This window comes from Arctopsyche grandis, chromosome 4, assembly GCF_051622035.1.
Source record: "Arctopsyche grandis isolate Sample6627 chromosome 4, ASM5162203v2, whole genome shotgun sequence".
Taxonomy (NCBI): domain Eukaryota; kingdom Metazoa; phylum Arthropoda; class Insecta; order Trichoptera; family Hydropsychidae; genus Arctopsyche; species Arctopsyche grandis.
In genome coordinates this window covers 3,477,754-3,498,985 of record NC_135358.1, presented here as the reverse complement: position 1 = coordinate 3,498,985, position 21,232 = coordinate 3,477,754, and the positions used below count along the sequence as shown (strand labels likewise).

Here is a 21,232-nt window from a genome sequence, read left to right as displayed (position 1 = left end):
TGTACATATGTATGTATGTATAATAGTATACACTTTGGCATTCCAATTTGGTACATTCAATTTAAGAGCTAGCATTCAATATCGAACTCACACGGAGAATTTGTTGGTGGTAAATTTATACATATTATATCCGTATGATGTTTCATTGATTTCTTTATCTAAGAAACCTGTAATGGCGAAGTTTAATACAATGGTTACTTATCGTGTTATGTCTACCATAGGTTATGTGTATTTAATAATACCGCTATTCTGTGTGTATTTTATTTTTTTATTTTATTGTTACAAATCAATATACACTCGCCATTACAGATTTGCTCCAATGCGACGGGTGTACGTTAACGAAATACAGAATACATAAACAATCAGAATTCAGAAATACAGTAATACATACATATACAATCAGAATATATAGCATATAACAATTAATCAGAAATAATAATTATAGAGACATCTATGGATTATTTTTAGATTTTTTTTTTGTATACAATTTTTTTACATATAATAAATAAGAAATTATAGAGATGTCTATAGAGATATCTATAGATTTCAGATTACTGTGTATAATTATTACAAATTATACACAGGCAGATTTTGGTGACAACAGGATTAGATACCAATACCAATTTTCAGGAACCGTTTCAGCAATGATCAGATAAAATTGGCAAACTCTGATAGAGAAACGATCGATTTGGAGTCACAAAACCCCCAAATCTAACCAACAGTGGCGAGGACACGAACCTTTGACCTCAGTGGTGCTAAATATATACGCTACCACTAAGCCAAACTGCTGGCTAAATGTATGTATGTTTGTGTGAGATAACGCTCGCCGTTGTACGTACGTCACAGCTAAAACACTGCCAACAAAACGTACGAATATAATAACAAAAGAAAAAACGTCTATATATCTTGTTTGCTATCAATGTTTCCTCTAGGCTTTTTTCTAGACACAGCGATGAGTCTCTGAGCATTTAGCGATATTTTTATTTTATTTTATTTATTGAAAAATCAACAGACTACAAGATGTAGAAATGCATAAAAATAAAGAGAAAATATATAATATTTATAACATCCGAGTCCAATTACAAATTTTAAAAAAGATAAACAAATGAAAAAGATAAATACAAGATAAAAAAATGAAAAGGAAAATAATAAAAACTATAACATGACTAAATAGCACTAAATTAATCTATTGAAAATTTATTTAATTAATTAATTTTTCTATTGGTGTTTTATATTGTTTACATGTAGGTAGGTAGGTAGTTTTTACCATTTTTTTTTCATATTAAAAAATTAAATATGAATATTAAATTAAATATATGTACTTAAAAGGTAATTGAAAAAAAATATTTTAATTTTTTATTTAATATATTAATATGCGTACACCTATGCGATGATATTTCATCGGGTACAACACTAGTAATATATATATAAAAACGGACGCGATGTATGTATGTTAGTGGATATGTGGCGGACGCGTCGACCAGTCGTGTTGAGGAGACGCGGGGAAGTAGGGTAGCGGAGAAATGGGGAAAGGTGTGGAGCGTCTGACGTGTGCTCCTGATATTGAGCGCCAAGCGATGGGTGATGTCAGAGTCAGATGCGCTGTGCGGGAGCGTACACACATACACACATCCACGAAGACAAACACACACGTCCAGTCGTCATTTCGAACGGGTGAACAGTATGGATCGGTGCGCGTGTAATGCGCGCACTCAACTTGTTCTATTAATACGTGAGCGTGCGCCTATAAATTACCTTAAATTATATTTATATATACAATAACATATAACTTTATTTTAATTCGTGTATCAATTCATTTCCGACACAACCCACTGAAATCAACGGGAACAACGCTAGTTTGGTATAATAATCATTTGGATTCATGAAAAAAGGTCGTAGGTATTATTAGCCTTATCGTACGTGATTACAAAAGTGCTTACATAAATAATATATGATTACCTGTAATTCCAATACACATCTGCCGCAAATATATATGTGTAGGTATTTGCATAAAAAACATATCAATATGATAATTCAACGTACATATATGTGTATATAACGACCGGAAAATCATGAAAAATTATTAAGTTCATGAATAATTCATTCGTTATCATGTCAACAAGATTGATTCGTATCATTCGTACGGAAACCAAGGCCGACAAAAATTTGTAAATGAAACTATACAGATGTAATGGTAGATTGAATTTTAATGTAGCGTAGCATTTATTGTTTTCTAGAAAAGACAGATAGAAGCAATTATGGTCTTTGAACACTAAAACTATGAAAATGGCTTGGGAAACTCGTCCTTTAAAGGGACAGTAAAGGAGACAACGGAGACCTTTGTTCTATACACCATTTTACGTATCTTTTAAGCATGCCATTTAACTGGAAAATCCTTTTTCTCGTTCGAGTCTTATTTGAGAATTAAAGTAAAAATTCAATGAAAACTATTTTAGAATAAACTTAAAACTAATATGTATTTACATATGTATATTTACAGTTTGATGAGTATTACGATTTATCCCAATATTTACCTTGCTATAATAAATATCCTGTTATTCTAAAACCATCATTAGGATGTATTAAAAGAAAACAATTCATCAATTAACCTAGATAAAATCATCAAAGTCTAATACGAGACCGAAATCGACGAGGAAATTCGAATCGAAAACTGTATTTAATGGTATCCCGACTTTGCGCGACAGTCAAAAGTGCCCCGACATAACCAACCCGACATTACCGCGCGGTGACAAAACCACGAGAGACATAACCGCGCGGTGACAAAACCGAGCCAGAATATATGAAAAAATTAAAATATCAATTTCGACTAAATCCTGTAATATAAATAATTCTAGACATTTTAATTTAGAATTCGCACGGGTCTGTCGCCTACGTCCAAATACGGATTCGACATTAGAAGATGTAGCCATTTTAAAATGTATAATACTTAAATATTTATATTTATTGAGATCACAGTTTTAATTTGACATATATATGTATTACACATTTTAATCAATGTACATATGTATTACACATTTTAAAATGTATAGGATCATTCATATTAAAGGTTGAAGTCGAAATTGATATTTTAATTTTTTAATATATTCTGGCGCACATTTGTCACCGCGCGGTTATGTCTCTCGTGGTTTTGTTGCCGCGCGGTAATGTCGGGGTACTTTTGACTGTCGCGCAAAGTCGGGTACCATTAAATACGGTTTTAAATTCCAATTTCTCTTTGATTTCAGTCTCGTATTAGACTTTGATGATTTTATCTAAGTTAATCGATGAGATGGTTTCTTTTAATACATCCTAATAATCACAGTTTTAATTTGACGAAAAAAAAAATCAAGTAATATTTGTGGAATCAATGTACAAATGTATTACACATTTTAAAATGTATAGGATTATTCATATGAAGTCGAAATTGATATTTAAATTTTTTCATATATTCTGGCGCAGTTATGTCCCCTATGGCTTTTTTTTTGGGGCGGTTTTGTCGCCGCGCGGTAATTTCGGGGCGCTTATTTACCGAGCGAATTTGACTGGGCACCTAATTTAACCTTAATACCTGAAATATTGCATAATATTATATATGTACCAATAAATTCGTCACAATGAACCTTACATAAATATACGCCATACAAAATTCATTGTTTATGAATGAAAATAATTGAATTGTTTGTTAAATGCATATTATTTGAGTTGAGTAACGCCGGGCATATCCGCAAGTATATCGGAAATATCAGCCAAATCGACAAGCATTATTCTGATAGTTCCCAAGTGGCCATCTATCGCCAAGGATATTAAAAAGGAACGCCGATCGTGAAAAATGCCATCCTTAAATCAAAGCCTTCGATAAGGTCCTCTCAGCGGGCTTTCCGTTACATTTTCCTCTGACGCAATACGAAAATTTTCCATTCCTTCATCCGCTCTTTTATATTACACGGTCGTGAATTTGAAATAAACCCCCCGCCGAATTCAAACAACGACCTCATTCTCCGAGATCATCCCGAAGACCGAATGACCTACATTAAACTCTCGCTTATCCGGGTGCGGATTATTCGGTTTGCTAATCTGGTTAACCGGTAATATTATTTGATCAATGATACGTTGCAGTATTAGTCTTCTCGGAAAAACACTTGCGACAGAAAATGTCGATAAAAAATCATAAAAGTGTTGATAAAGAAATTAAACACCAACTTTCATATTTGTACGAATTATATAATACTATTTCATAGTATAATACATACGGAGAAATGTTATTGTTACATTTCTCTGGTATAATATGTAATATGTAATACTCTTCTGAAAAAGATTATTTTTTTACTTATTTTTTCAACATACATATGTACATATGTAGATACCTACATATGTACATATACTTATGTATACATATATATACAACATGCGTATAAATATTTGTTTATTTGTACGAAAAACTTTGTTCTATCAAACTTAAAGTTTTTGTAAGAAATCAAAGAATCAATATATTATACATATTATACTTTATTCTATGAAAAAAATTTGAAAAAGAGCTTGCATTAAAAAATAGTTCTTATAAATTAAAACGAAAAATTATTATAAATTACGGTTGAAGATAAACGTTCAGATTTCCCCCGCTTTTCCCACTTCTTAAATAGCCTGGATAATCTAATGTTTATTCTATGTATGTACATAAGTTGTTTCCTGAATTAAGTTGTTCAAGTAAATTTATATTTATCTGTAGTTATGTTTTAGTTGATCCGATGTAGCGTGAGACTTACGAGAACCGAACATGCTGTCGCATTTTTTAATTATTTCTTATTTAACTATTTGATTAATAGTATTACAATATAATTCTTCCTACATGTTGTCGCAAATGTTCTGTATTGTGTATGTAAAAAAATATGTACAAGTCTAAAATCCATAGATGTCTCAATGGATTAATTATTTAATTAATTGTTATTTCGTGTTCTTCAGCTTCTCAAAATATGTACAGTGATTCATGTAATAAAAATGCCACATTGTTTGTAATTAATTGTCGAGGAAGGCGCATTGGGGTCTTCCTGTCAAGCCTTCCTGGTATATTTTATTTTATTTTATTACATTTTATACCAGAAAGGCCTTACGGGTAAACCACAATGCGTCTTCTGGCCAATTACAAACAAAACAGCATTTTTATTATACAAGTCGCTGAATTACGAGACACTGAAAACTCGCAAATTAACGAGACATCCATTAATTGTATGTGTACATAAATTTTATTGTACATTAATCATACTCAAATAGTGGTGACTAGTAGGTAGGAAGGATTTTACCAAATTTTTAATCGGGAACCGTTTAATGAAATCAAAGAAAATTGGCAAACTCTGATAGGAAACGATCGACCAGGAGCATAAATATCCAGGTCTGACCATCAGCACTACAGAAAAATGATTTTCAATCGAGGTCAGCTCATGGGATCAAACCCGGCGCCTCCCGGTGTTAGGCAGAAGCTTAATGATCGAGCTATGCTGCTGGCTATCTATATGTACATACATATGTATATCTACATATGTAAAATAAAATAAAATAAAATAAATTCAAATGTACAAAAAGAGCATACATTATTAAATTAAAGTCGAATATTAAATCTGTGATAAACTCAATACTAACGCGTTCTAGGTATCAGTAGGAGGCTCAATTTGTAATCGGGAACCGTTTCAACAATGAAATCAGAGAAAATTGGCAAACTCTAAATAGGAAACGATCGACCAGGAGTCATAAATATCCAGGTCTGACCATCAGCACTACAGAAAAATGATTTTCAATCGAGGTCAGCTCATGGGATCGAACCCGGCGCCTCTCGGTGTTATACAAGAAGCTTAACGACCAAGCTATGCTGCTGGCTATCTATATGTATATCTAAGTAAAATAAAATAAATTCAAATGTTCAAAATATATTATCAAATTAAAGCCGAATATTAAATCTGTGATAAACTCAATACTAACGCGTTCTAGGTATCAGTAGGAGGCTCAATTTGTAATCGGGAACCGTTTCAACAATGAAATCAGAGAAAATTGGCAAACTCTAAATAGGAAACGATCGACCAGGAGTCATTAATATCCAGGTCTGACCATCAGCACTACAGAAAAATTATTTTCAATCGAGGTCAGCTCATGGGATCAAACCCTGCGCCTCTCGGTGTTAGGCAGAAGCTTAACGACCGAGCAATCTTTATGTATATCTACATACATATGTAAAATAAAATAAAATAAAATAAATTCAAATGTAAAAAAAGCATACATTATTAAATTAAAGCCGAATATTAAATCTGTAATAAACTCAATACTAATTCGTTCGAGTTATCAGTAAGGGGCTCACGAGTTCGAGACCCACCCAGGACGATTTTTTTTATTATTTAATACAATACATAAAATAAGATAATATTAAATGTACGTATGTTTTTAATATTTCAGGCCTGCCCATAATATACATAGTGGTGGTTTTGCCACGATTGCTGCCATGGGACGCTCCAGGGGTGCGGTTCCTGGCCTGGTGCCACCTGGCCGGGGCATTGTCGCCCTGGTGCGGCAGCTTCCTGTACCATCTGTTCATGAATACGAGCCGAGGGGCGGCAGCCTACCATCGTCTGCTCCAGCTCGATATGCTGGGCATCTGGGTCAGCCAGAGTTTCGGTGAGTGTCGTAACGTGCCGCAGCGGTAACAAACCCACCCACCCACCTACCCTTAAGTAACGTTTTGTTCTAAATAATACAATGAAGTCGTGACTTACTGCCTGCCCTAGAATGCTACAGTTTGCGCTTTATTTATTTAGCACACACCGCGTATTGATACTGTCGATATTGTCCGCCTACTGTTTGCGTCTCGTGCAGCCGTTGCCTTTATTTACCTGCGGTGCTGTCTTTAATTACATCAAGGGTTGTATCAACTAATGGTATTTTTGTTAGCTTGAAGCGTTGGCTTTTTTATTATACAGGACTTTATACGGATTTTATCTTTGATGTGTATGTTTAAGTTAAAGTTGATGAATCATTAAGACTGGCTAATTTTATAGACTGAAAGCTCTAACTCCACTTTATCTAGGTAGATTATGTAGTACATACAGACTGTACCTTTATCTATTAATATATATATATATATATATGTATATATATATATATATATATATATATATATATATATATATATATATATATATATATATATATATATATATAAATATATATATATATAAATATATATATATATATATATATATATATATATCATCATCATCACCATCATTTACAGCCATTCGCCATCCACTGCTGGATGAAGGCCTCTCCAACACGCTTCCACTCATCTCTGTTTTGCGCAACACTCATCCATCTCATTCCGCACATTTTCCTAATTTCGTTCACCCATCTTCCTTGCGGTCTTCCTTTTACTCTTTTGCCTTCTCTCGGGTACCATTCAAGCACTTCTTTTGTCCACCTTTCGTCCATCCTCCTAGCTACGTGACCCGCCCATTGCCATTTCAATCTCTTCACTCTATCCACTATGTCCACTACCCTTGTCATATTTCTCACCCACGTGTTCCGCTTTCTGTCTTTCCTCGTTATGCCAAGCATACAGCGTTCCATACTTCTTTGAGTGCATTGGATTTTATTTAGCATCTTGGCGTTCAGTGTCCAAGTTTCACATCCATACGTCATCACTGGCAAAACGCATATATATATATATATATATATATATATATATATATATATATATATATATATATATATATATATATATATATATATATATATATATATATATATATATATATATATATATATATTAATTGAATGTCTGTTTGTCTCGTATAGGGCCCTAAACCACTCAACCGATTACGATCGAACTTTCAGGATTTATTGTATGCATGTCCGGGAAGCTTACTGTGAAAAAAAACGGGAAAAAAAAATATTCGTAATAACGATTTTACCTACGCGAAAGTCTGAAGCGTTCTCAGTTGGTTTATGACGACACGGCTTTGAAGAGACGTTAATTGAGCTCCAACCATCACTTGAAATGGGAACGGGAACGGAAATTGCATGAATTATTGTGACATTGCAACGCATGTCGGGTTCAGCTAGTAGTTACATATATAAAAATGAATTTATGTTTGTATGCATGATGAAAAAAATTACGATGAAACTTTCGGGATTTATTGTATGCATGTCCGGGAAGCTTACTGTAAAAGAATCGCCTAAAAACGGGAACGGAAACGGGATAAACGGGAATGAGTGGCATTGCAACGCAATAATTTCAAATGTTTTCGCGTCGCGACCTGCGTTGTTAGGGTAAAATAAACAAACAATTGAATAATTTCAAATGTATTCGCTGCCTGCATTTTTCTGACAAATGGAAACAGGAACGAGAACAAGAACGGGAACGGGAACGGGAACGCAACGAGAACTGGAATAGCAACGGGGATTGCATGCGTTATTGTGGCATTGTAAAGCATGCCTGTTCAGCTGGTATCATATATAAAATTAATATTTATAACCAGCAGAAACGACTACAGGTTAGCATATAATGCTTTGAACACAGTGGTCACGGGTTTCTATTCACTTGGTACATCTAAAAAAATACAAACACGGTTAAAAAAATAAAGATAAATATAATATAACATTATTTTTGTTATAAATAAAATAAAAGCCAGCCAGCAGCATAGCTCGGACGTTAAGCTTCTGCTTACCGTCAAGAAGGTGCCGGGTTCTATTCCTGAATGAAAATTAATTTTTCAGAGTATGCTGTTGGTCAGACCTGGATTTGTGACTCCAGGTTGATCGTTTCCTATCAGAGTTTGCCAATTTTCTCTGATTTCATTGTTGAAACGGTTCCCGGAAAAAAAAATTGGCTAAAAATCCTTCCTACCTACTATGTCACCACTATTTGAAAAATTTGATTGATGTACAATAAAAATTTATGTACAATTCATAGATGTCTCGTTAATTTGCGAGTTTTTTCAGTGTCTCGCAATTCAACGACTTATAATAAAAATGCTGTATTTGTATTTGTAATTGGCCAGGAAGGCGCATTGGGATTTACCTGTAAGGCCTTCCTGGTATATATGTAAAATAAAAAAAAAATAAAAAAAAAAGGAACCACGGTATAAATAGACACCACAAAAAAAATGTAGAAAATAAACAAACGTGTTTAAAAAACAATACTGACGACTTTGTGTGATTTAGGGATTTTAAAGTGGTAATAAATTAATTCCAGTGATAATAATTTTTTATCATGTGCAATATACGGGTTTGGTGCAAACGATCGAAAAGCGCCAGACGGATTGAATCACAGATTAACTGGATGGCTGCTTTAGACGCAATTATCGACTTCACGAATGAAAAATTGCCCATCAGATGACGAGTAACAGTACGATGTACACAGATGCAATTATTAAAATGGTAATTATTAAAATTGAGTTGGATCTTTCTGGCGAGATTTTAATAATTTAATTAGGAAAAATTCGGAACTAAAGTATCAGAAGCACAGAACGTATACAGGGTAGGTATGTCGGGACTTCGGGTAGATTTCGCTTCGTGTAAGTGCGAGCAGTGCGCACGCATAAGGTACATACACGTGTCGTTAATCTGTGGTTCAGTCTGTCTGGCGCTTTTCGATCATTTGCACCGCATCGGCAATATACATATGTATGTATGTATCTTTTTTTCGAATATTGGAATAATTTATTAAATGTCGGAAAATATTTCATACTTATTTTTCGTGTGATATCTTTATCGTGAGTTTCAAATTTAAGTTCAATTAATTAACGCCCATTTTATAATAGTGCAGCTTTTTTCTAAATTCTGTTGAGACTACATTTTTGAAAATAAATAAAAAGTATAATAAAAACCCTACACTTGCGTAAATACATACATACTACACGTCAATGAGTTACGCTACGTTTATTGATTTTTTTTTACATTTTTCTTTAGACTTTTTAACGACTAAAATTACATATACTCGGCATGACGCATAGTTTATATACCTATATATGTACATATGTATAAATAAGTCTACTACAAGATTTTCCCATAAAAATTCTACTCTCTCAGTTGAGTGAACGTCTTATAATGTACATAATATATTAAAAGCTCTGTAAATTTTTATTCCAACGCAAATTTCCTTCAACTAGAGAGAGTTTCTTCACCGACTCTTTCGCTCGTTTTAATATTAGAACTCTTAAAATAGTATAAAAAAATAAACGTATATAATATCAATAGTACACTTGAACTTGATATTACATTCGAACAAAACAAGCATTCAAAATCAATTCATTTTTGAACAAAGCCATCAGTCAATATACAATTCTGGATTGAAAACAAACACAGCGAATCCATGCGTGGCTTTATCCGGAAAACATGTTAATTCCCTCGGCAAAATATTCATTTATACACCGATATTTATGCAAAATGGACTATTTCAGTAACCTTAATTCATTTTCCACGAAATGAAAAGCATAAACGCACACATTGCGATAATATTTTACGTAGTGCGTACCCTTGAAACGAAACGATCGAATTTGGCATTAGACTTTGTAGCAAAGTTCACACACACACACACACTTTTCGCGTTATGTCAGGTCAGGTCGATTATAGGACGGGTCAAGGTTTGTGTAAAAGTTCAACGTTGAATTTAGGCAAATTTCCATTTGTAGTTTCGGCTAAACGACGTGTCGTCGAAAGGGTTGAAGCTCGTCGCAACGGATGAGCTTTTCCGAGCCGGAGAGGAAACGCTCAGAGGAATCATCGCGGTTGGATTTTATTTTTCCCGAGGAAAATTTCACCCTAAGCCGTCACGTTTCCAGTGATTAATTATCGTTACACGATACTTGGTGAGATTTGAAAGTTTTTCGACATCCCTTTCGCCTACGCTTCCGAAGAGTTCTAGAAAACTAAGTATACGATATTATGAACGCTTTTTTCCTTACATGATTAATGTGCGTATAATTCAAATTTTACGGTACGATTATTATTTTAACGCGAGCTTAAACGTCTTACGGAATAATTAGATTCGTTGAAATGAGCTTAAATAATATATTTATAATATATAACGAAAATATGTTTTCGTAGGAAGTTAAGTTCCGTCTTGAAGAAGGTGTTGTAAATAAAAAAATATTTTTCTAATTTCCCTTCTAGAACATCTTCGTAATTAATGGTTCATCGAACTTAAGTTATATTAATACACCTCGCTCCGTTATAATAAACGCTATTCCTTTTGTTGGAAATTTAATTAAAATGTTCGGATGAATGGGCTCGAATATAATTGGAAAATGGAACGACGAAATGGAATTTTGCGCTAAAAAAATAAAAAAAGCACTATTATTGTGTAATATGGTCGTTGAAATATTATTTTGAATTAGTAAAAAAAAGAACGATTCATATAAGACTAATGATAATTTCAAATGCATCCATTTAAAATTGTAAATAGGTTTTTGAGCTCTTTTTCTTATTATGCTGTACATTAACATTAGAATAATATAATACTATGATTACTAACAAAATTAAATTAAAATTGTAAAATACAAAATGATCAGTAGATAGATCAGTAGCTATAAAAATAGATATAATATGTATTGTGAAGATAATTTAGTAATAATAAAAAGCATTTAAAAATCAAAATCAAATGCATCCATTTGAACTACATATGACATATCGTAAATATAGCCATGGTTTATTTTATTAATCGTCGCGCTATTTAGCTGTAAAGGGTTAGTGTCAAAAGAGAAAATTACGCTTGCAAACTTATTAATAATGCTAAATTGAGTTAACACTTGACGGAATTAGGCTCACTTATTATAATCACCTTTTTCAAGGGGAACTTTAATCAATCTTCGAAGGCTTATCCTCGTTTTTGGAGTCGTCCAGTGATGAAATATCGATGAGAAAATCGTGTGACATAAAAACACCATCCTAGAGACAAGTGCGTGTTAATATAGATATAATTTATACATAAATTACATACGATCTAGATTATATCCAATCTATACATATGTATATAATACTACCTATCGTGGGAAAGCTTCATATATTTGTTATGATTATTATATCAACATAAGTTGAAGATGACAAATAATATTATAATTTGGATGAACAAGAAAATTCATTAATGAACTGAATTGATAGTTCTAAATCTATTATTTTTTTTTGGCGCACATACCCTTTTAAGAACCAGGAAAAAGGCACAAATCTTGTGCTGATATTGTTTGTTGGAAAATTCCTTCCCTAACATTAACATCACTAAACATATTGTTTTGGAAATATAACTTTAAGAACAAACCAAAATTAAAGTAATTGAAAATATTATATGAATATATCTGGTTATTTTTCACTGGTTCACGGATTTTCTGAAATATGTTTTAGGTACAGTGGTGGTTCGTGGAAAATATTTTATTTATTTAAAGTTTGGACCATTGTAGCATTACAGGAATTCCTAGCGCCACAAGGGTCAAAAATATAACAGAAAAGAAATGAGTCTTTTATACAAGAACTTTTAAGACTTTAAGACAATAATTTTAATAGGCACTACCTGCAGCCGTCTATAGTTTTATTCATACAAAACCACTTATCCATTTTTAATGCGTCTTGAAGCGCATGTGCTTGTCGCACGCAACGCATGTGCAAATGCATGCGCTTAGAAGACTATCGAAATCTTCCCTTACAATAGGACTGCAAGTATAAAATAAAAACTACATATAATCAAAATAAACGATGCTTTAAAAGTTTGGACAACAAAATATAATATGATCCAGAAGAAGTGAAGAAAAAACTTCGTCTTCGGTCATATGTATTATTGTAAAAAGAAACAAACACAGTAAACATCAAAAGAGTGGCACTGGAAAATTTTCAGTCAGCGGTATTGAACAAGTGTAGACGGTTCATGTTGAATGTTGAAATGAAAATTGAAAGTGAACGTTGAAGACGAAAACGACTAGGTGGAGACGGCGCCGTCACAAAACCGCACGAGACAAAATTGCTTGGATGAAACCGCGCAACGACAAAATCGCGCAAACCAAAATAGCGTGGCGACAAAATCGCGCAACGGATATATATAAAATAAATATAAAAACAACTAGTATAACTATTAAAAACAGATCTAATGTATGTATGTACATATGAGAAAAATCCGATAGAACACAGTAATGATAAAATAAGAACCGCTTATTAATTTTGAAAGTACTTTTGAATTTATTCACACTTTATTGAAACTTGAATAACAAGAATAGACATATTATACATATATAGGTGAATGTCCTAAATTGAAAATAATATCGAAGGATCAGCACAAATTCAAAAGTACACTTCCATAATAAATAAACGATTCTTATTTTATCATTACTGTGTTCTCTCGGATTTTTTTTATACATTAAACCTGTTTTTAATAGTTAAATTACTTGTTTTTGTATTTATTTTCTTGCTTATATTGGTTTATACATGTGTATATGCGTTGCGCGATTTTGTCGCTGCTCGGTTTTATAACGGCGCCGTCAGCACTTAGTCGTTTTCGTCTTCAACGTTCGCTTTCATTTTCATTTCAACATTCAACATGAACTGTCTACACCTGTTCAATACCGTCAATTTAAAATGTTCCAGTGCCTCTATTTTGATTTTAACTGGCTTTGTTTTCTTTTACAATAATACAAATGACCCAAGACACTTAAGCACTTCTGGATCACATTATATTTCGCTCCCCAAACTTTTAAAGCATCGTTTATTTACGTAATTTTTATACTTGCAGTCCAATAGTAGGGGGAAATTTCGATAGTCTTCTAAGCGCATGCATTCGCACATGCGTGCGTGCAACAAGCGCATGCGCTTCAAGGCGAATGAAAAATGGACAAGGGGTTGTGTATGAAGAAACCTATACACAGTTATAGGTAGTCCTATAGTATAAAATTTGTATCTTCTATAAAATTTGTCGGGACACCAGTGGTTGACATTTATTTAAAAATACTTGGAAAAGGTGGCATGGCCAATGAACCCAATGAAGAATAAAATAACAAGAATTAAAATAAACCAAAAAACTAGATGAAGTAAATGTATAAAAAAATACAATTTGAATAAATCGAGAAAGAAAAACTACAAAAGCCCACTAATTTTTAAGGAAATGATCGAGTTTATTTTTAAAAACAGCTTACCTCACCAGAAGCTACCAATTAATTTAGTAACTCGAAGTTGGGGTACTGCGGTACCTCATTCCATATGCACGATCCACGCCACATACATAGGTATAAACATATACAAAACATGGTTTGTAGGTAAATCTTTCATACACATATTAATATTCATACTAAAAGCATAATTGATAAGAATTGAAATCCGACAAAGCCCAAAAACCTATTATACCATAATTAACTATTACACCATAATTTATCAAGCCTACTTTCGAAGCTCATAAAGCAGATTTGCGGCCGACAAAACACAACTTAATAATATCCTACATATGTATGTGCATATTCGAGCCCTTTGTTACGCGAAGTTAATTCGCGTCTGGCGTAACTTACGCCGAATGTGTTTTCTCGCGTCGATTTCCCCGTCTTCTATTAAATTACCACAGCAACAAACTCGCAACATCATCAACATCCAACATTGTTCTTGCGCACCACACTTTGCGAACCGCTGCGCCAGAACGGTACCCGTTAAACGCTTCCGAACGTAAAAAAGGGGGTGAATATCACCTCATTTTGATATTAAGTTCACTGTGTGAAAATAACGTAAGCGCACGCGAACCCTCACCATTACGCAACGAAATTTAACGACTCTAAAAATTTTAATTACACTTTTTATTAGGCTGATTTCTCTTGGGGATTGGGCTTGCGAACTTTCGTTTGAATCGTGCTAAATTTATGCGAAAGCTTTGTTCGGATATTTACGTCATTTTTTCCCTCCCTTTTATTGCACGTTCGATGCCGAAAAGCGTTATTCGTTTAAAAAATTTCTTCGAATTAATGGAATTCCACTAATTGTACCAAAAAATAAAGAATAATACCATCTAAGAGAATGTTCGATAATGTCATTTATATTCGTAGCTATTTCTAAGATTCGATTTATAATTGAAAAATCAACTTGGTTCGGATTTGAGGCGGGAAACTTCTCAACGAAGCACACTGGTTGAAATTGATAATATATGTGTGCAAAAGTCCAAAACGAAGTAGATGTGTAAATCCCAATAATTATTATATTTCTCAGTATATAATAAACAAGTGGTTCCTGAGAAAACATAATTGTTCAATAAATAAAATACAAATCGTTCACAAAAAAAAGTTTTTGCGACGGCAATATTTGTCACCTGAATTAGTCTCGTTTTAAACGTTTAAGTGAACGTACTGCTTTCAAAGTCCTGAAGTGAATTTTTTGTTTTAAAACTATACAGTTTTCATCTATAGGTTTGTACTATTTTTTTTCATAACTTAAGTTTAATATTAATAACTATTTAGTAGTAGTATTTTTAATACAAAGTTAGAGAGTCATTTTTGTCAATAATTTAGATATTTTGTATTGTATTGGGCCAAAACTTTTTATATACGCATATATATGGACTGGCATATTTTTTATATATTAATTATACATTAAAATATACAATCCATACACAATTATTTTAAAACAATCGCAACTTATTGAATTTACTAAGCTGCTTTATCTCAGAATGAGCTGTTTAATACTTGGCGTAAAGAAAAGACAACAAGTGCGAAAAACTCAGCCGTATTTTCGTATGTTCGTGATAGATTGGGGCTTGATAAGAAAATTGAGGTAAGGACATTAATTTTAAGCGGCAAATTAATAGTCTCAATAGCAAAGTTGCCCAAAAATGTACAAAATCTCATCGATTAAACTTGTCCAAGACACAGCACCTGAAATAATTCAATATTTTACAAATAATTTTATATGGACTGTATACTTTAATATGTAATTAATATATAAAAAATATGCCAGCCCATAAATATGCGTATATAAAAAGTTTTGGCCCAATACAATACAAAATATCTAAATTATTGATAAAAATGACTCTCAAACTTTGTATTAAAAATACTACTACTAAATAGTTATTAATATTAAACTAAAGTTATGCAAAAAAATAATACAATGCTATAGATGAAAACTGTATAGTTTTAAAACAAAAAAACACTTCAGGACTTTGAAAGCAGTACGTTCACTTTAACGTTTAAAACGAGACTAATTCAGGTGACAAATATTGCCGTCGCAAAAACTTTTTTTTGTGAACGATATGTATTTTATTTATTGAACAATTATGTTTTCTCAGGAACCACTTGTTTATTCTATACTGAGAAATGCAACAAATATGCATTGGGATTGACATCTATGTACTTCGTTTTGGACTTTTGCACACATAGATTATCAATTTCAACCATTGTGCGACGCGTATATAATGGGGGAAACTTTGAAAATGGAGATCGATGAGTTACGCCTGGAGTAATGTTACGCCGAAACTGCGTAAAGAATCGCAATAATAGTCATAATAAAAACAATATTTTCCGATTTATGTACGTATTATGTCTTCGAAGACAAAGGGAAGTTCGAAATTTGTATCACATAATGTGCGAGTCGTAATTTCCAAAGGTCACGGTTTGGCGGGTCGATTTTCCAGCGTTCGTTCTGTTGTGAATCCGACTGTAATTAACCGGAGATGGAGATGAAGATGACGAGTCATCGGTGGATGTTTCACCCATGACTTAATTTCATTTGAAAGTTTGATGGCTTTATATATAATACATAGGTATACATATGTACGTATGTTCATAATTCAAAGATTAAGTGGTAGTTAAGCCATAGTTTGCAAGCTCAATATCTACATACATACAATTAGAACATTGCAATGAGCCATTATACATATTTGAAACAGGCAAAAGTCCACAAAACATTAAATATAATTCTTTACGTTTAACAATATTGAAGAAAAACGGTGGCCTGTAATACGTTTATTCTGCTTTTCCGAGATTCTGGACATATCAAATTAAAATGAGTGATAACAATTTGTGAATGAAGTCAAACAGAAATAGTTTATTTTAAACTGAAAATTGGACTTTTGCCATTTTCAAATATAAAGGCTCATATATGAAATGAATGTTTATCTTTCGACTTTCAATATTTTCATTTCATTTGAATTGAAAAGATTTTGATGTAATATACAAATCAGTACCAATTATATATGCCCAAAACTTCATTGATCTGTTTTTTTACTTATTTTTGTTGCATCCAGAAAAATATCACACGACTTCTTCGTATGTTAAATGATAAATTTTATGTCAAATTGACAAACATGATTTCGCAAATTATGTACGATAAGAAAAAACGTATTTAATATTCTCTCTGATCTGTCCTTTTCCCTTTCTGCCCGAGAACAACATCACTAGAGAATCTTTCAGTAGATGCCTCCATGATGAATAATAAAATTTCAGTCAAAATTTACTTTGAAAGTAATAAAATTGTACTAATTTTGTATTCGTTCGTAATTGACTACTTTTTTTGTAATTTCCGCTTCCTCCAAAATAATATCATCACAGTAAATATATATATTTCAGCAAACAATAATTAAATGTTTGTCATAACGATATAAATTGTAAAAGTACAAAATTTGTTCATTCAACACGTAATATTTTAATCAAATTACATACATATGTATGTATACATACATTAGAAAAATGAGATAGGCTATCTTAATGACAACTTTTTAGATCTTAGAACTATGGAGATTGATATACGTAGATCGAATCCATTGCGCAATTCCCAACAGGGATTTCGACTCTTTTGCCAAACGTTGCATGCAATAGTTTATTATATCTAAATGCTAAATGCAAGAAAAAAGAGTTAAACCAAAAATAGAACGCAATGAAAAAATAGATGAACAAAGTACCAAGTTCTCTGAAGAACTATTTAAAATGAATATTAATTACATTTTGACTTAAGTAGATTGGTAGCACGTATGAATATGTGAACAACTTTTCCTTTATTTACGAATCGACGAGTGTTTTCAATTTATACATATCAGATGGAGATTTTTCTATTAACTAATCATGTACGAGCTCTTCAAGCTCAGTTATTAAATGACAAAAAAATCTTATGTGAGTACTATACGTTTTAGAAATAGCCAGACAGTGGTTTTTGCGAGTCAAAAAACGTCAAGAGCCACTACACTGGACGAAAAATCCTTTCCTTTGGATAAATTGACTTAATTTACCATTTATATGATCTACAACAGCTTCCATGTATGTATGTATATACAACCAGAAACATAGATAAGTAGTTAGCTTATGATGCTATCAACTGAGGGTTCAATCCCTGTATGTAACTCCAGATCGATCTTTTGGCAACCAATCCCATTTTGAAATTAATAAATAACATTACAAATTTCAATCAAGTACATACATACGTAAATTTAACCATGGGTGTCGCCATGGGACAAAGTTCATAATGGCACCATGGTAAATTTCATTAAATTAATATTATATTCTTCATTGAAATCGTTTTGAAGTATCATATAAGAGCTGTGTACCATCTGTTGTTGTAAAAAAAGAACACTGAAAAAGCTATAATTAACAACCGTCATGATGAAACGCGTCACAGAAGTACTGAATTAACCTTTTGATACGTTTCTTGATTATATCGATCAATGCAAGCACGCTATTATAGCATTAGAAGAGTGTCTATATGTATATTTCACGGCAGTGAATTTCCACGGTCTATGGCCGCAGACAAAAAGGCCACGGGACGTCAAAGGTGACTTTTCCCATTTGAGAGATTAAGAGCGAGGAGTTGTGGTGATACATATTACGTAATATATATAATGAGGGGTTGTGTGTGAGACACTGCAAGAAACGGATCTAACGGTACTTGGATAAAAAGGATACGTAGATATGTATGTAGATATCATATGTGCAAGAAGGGGACACTTTAACCGCACGAGACTTTGTCGTTGGCCTAATTAGGATAATAGTCCCAGAAAGCTTCCTTGTGTGTATCCGCATGCAACTGTGAATTAACCCACATTTCCCCAACGAGGCAGAGAAACGGGCCATTTATAAAGGTCAAGTCGTTCGACTTTTGGATAATGTAACTGAAATTGTTATATAGCAAGTGCTATACCGTTTCATATTCGATTAAACTCGTAACGGGGATGTATCGTCTGGCGTAATCTAAATGTGACGGATACTATGCGATAGCTACATATATAAATATGTATGTATGTTTGTATGTATGTACATATAAACATAGAGAGCGAAAAGGTGATAACTCCACAAAGTCGTTCAGAGCCGAGTTTGAACGTGTACAGATTGCAGTTAATTATCAATTACTTGTATTGTGCCCGTTGATTTCAATGGGTGACTTCGGAAAGGAATTGAAACACGAATTAAAATAAATTTATATATTATGTATAAATGTAAGGTAATTTATAGGCGTGTGCACGTATTAATAGGCCGTTCACCCATTTGAAATGATGAATGAATCATTTCACCCATCGCTCGGCCTGACGTCACATGACGCTCCGCCCCTCCCCCCATTTCTCCGCTACTTTGCTTCCCCACGTCTCCTCGATCACTTGACTCTGATTGGCTGTGTGTCCACGGTCTGCCACATACACAAATCGTGTTCGTTTTTATATATGGTATGGTATTAGCCAGCAGTATGGCTCAATGGTAGCGTATATGTTCAGCACCAAGTGATCAGTGGGTTCGATTCGCTATACTGCTGGTTGGATTTGGGGCTATTTTTGACTCCAAATCGATTGTTTCTTATCAAAGTTTTCCAATTTTGTCTGATTATTGTTGAAACGGTTCCTCAAAATTGGCAAAAATCATCTTTTCTGTTGTCACAATTCTTCTGTATTTATTGTATGTACAATTTGTAAAAAATATGTACAAATCTAAATCCATAGATGTCTCAATGGATAAATTCTTTAATTAATTAATTCATTCATTGTTATTTCGTGTTCTTCAGCTTCTCGAAATACAGTGACTTATATAATAATAAAATGCTGCATTGTTTGTTATTAATTGTCGAGGAATGTGCATTGGGGTCTTCCTGTCAAGCCTTCCTGGTATATATCTATGCAAAATAAAATAATATAAAAAATATAATATATTAAAAGTTCATATTGACTAGATTACTAACGTTTTACTCGTTGACATTTCAATGAGTGCTTTTTGATAGGAATTGTACATACACAGGTAGTGTACATTACGATTGCGAAGACAATTGTTGTTGTTAGTTATTATTATTATACAGATAGCTTTATTTTCTTTAATTTTCCGAAACCATCCGTTGAAATTTCAACAGGCACAACACTAGTATTTATATGTATATTGAATATATTTATTGACTGAAAAATAAAGTTAAAGCAAAAGTAAATTTATTTGAAATATACTCCCCAATACTAAAATATATTTGAAATATATAGCCTCAATACTAAAATATTTAAATGAGAAAGCGAAAGCCCATTTCTTGATTTGGCACAAATATTTTTAGTAATGGAAAAAAAGTCTTTCAATTTCGGTCGAAGTTAGTTTTAAAGTTAAAAAGGACGAAAACATGTTTTTAAGTCGCTGTTTTTTCTCCTGCAAAAATGTATGTATATACATACATACATATATTTCAATTTATTTTTTTAAGTCGAGGCTATTTTTATTTACGCTATTTTGTAGATTTTTCTCTATTGGATTTGTTAGCGTTTAATGATACTGCTTCAGCAGCTTTTACGCATGCCGGCCAATTATGTATATTTTTTTTATTTATTTATACCAGGAAGGCCTAACAGCGCCTACTTGCCAGAAAAATTGTATATTTGATACCAGTACTATTAGTATTACACAAAGTAAATACATATTATTAATTAATATCTTCAGAGACATCCATGGTAAATTTGCAGCATTTTTAAACAATTCAGTAAATACATACACAATTAACATCCACAGAGACATTTTTATGGTCAAATTTGTAAATTTGCAGCATTTTATACAATTCAGCGAAAATTTAGATTGCTGAAAACTCGAGATTTGTAAGAAAATGGGTAAGGTTGCCAATTTTTTGGAACCGTTTAAATAAAAACCAGATAAATTTGCAAACTCTCATAGGAAACGATCGACCTGGAGTCACAAATTCAAGGTCTGGCCAGCAGAAATCAGTGGGATTTGAACCCGTGACCACTCTCGTGACATGATTTATGCTTTCTAATTCTATATGTCGCTAGGATTTTATGATTCTTGTC

At 32.7% G+C, this 21,232-nt stretch overlaps 2 protein-coding genes across 3 annotated transcripts in view; both read left to right on the top strand.

Moving 5' to 3' along the window:
- LOC143910439 (uncharacterized) overlaps positions 1–21,232 on the top strand; it is a 337,502-nt gene that overhangs the window by 236,533 nt on the left and 79,737 nt on the right. The gene's annotated exons all lie outside the window — the stretch shown is intronic.
- LOC143910447 (progestin and adipoQ receptor family member 4) overlaps positions 1–21,232 on the top strand; it is a 100,530-nt gene that overhangs the window by 51,529 nt on the left and 27,769 nt on the right. For both annotated transcript variants that reach the window (XM_077428933.1, XM_077428932.1), the window contains exon 3: positions 6,439–6,657. In XM_077428933.1, coding sequence (XP_077285059.1) covers positions 6,439–6,657 — 219 coding nt within the window. The remainder of the gene's footprint in view (positions 1–6,438; positions 6,658–21,232) is intronic.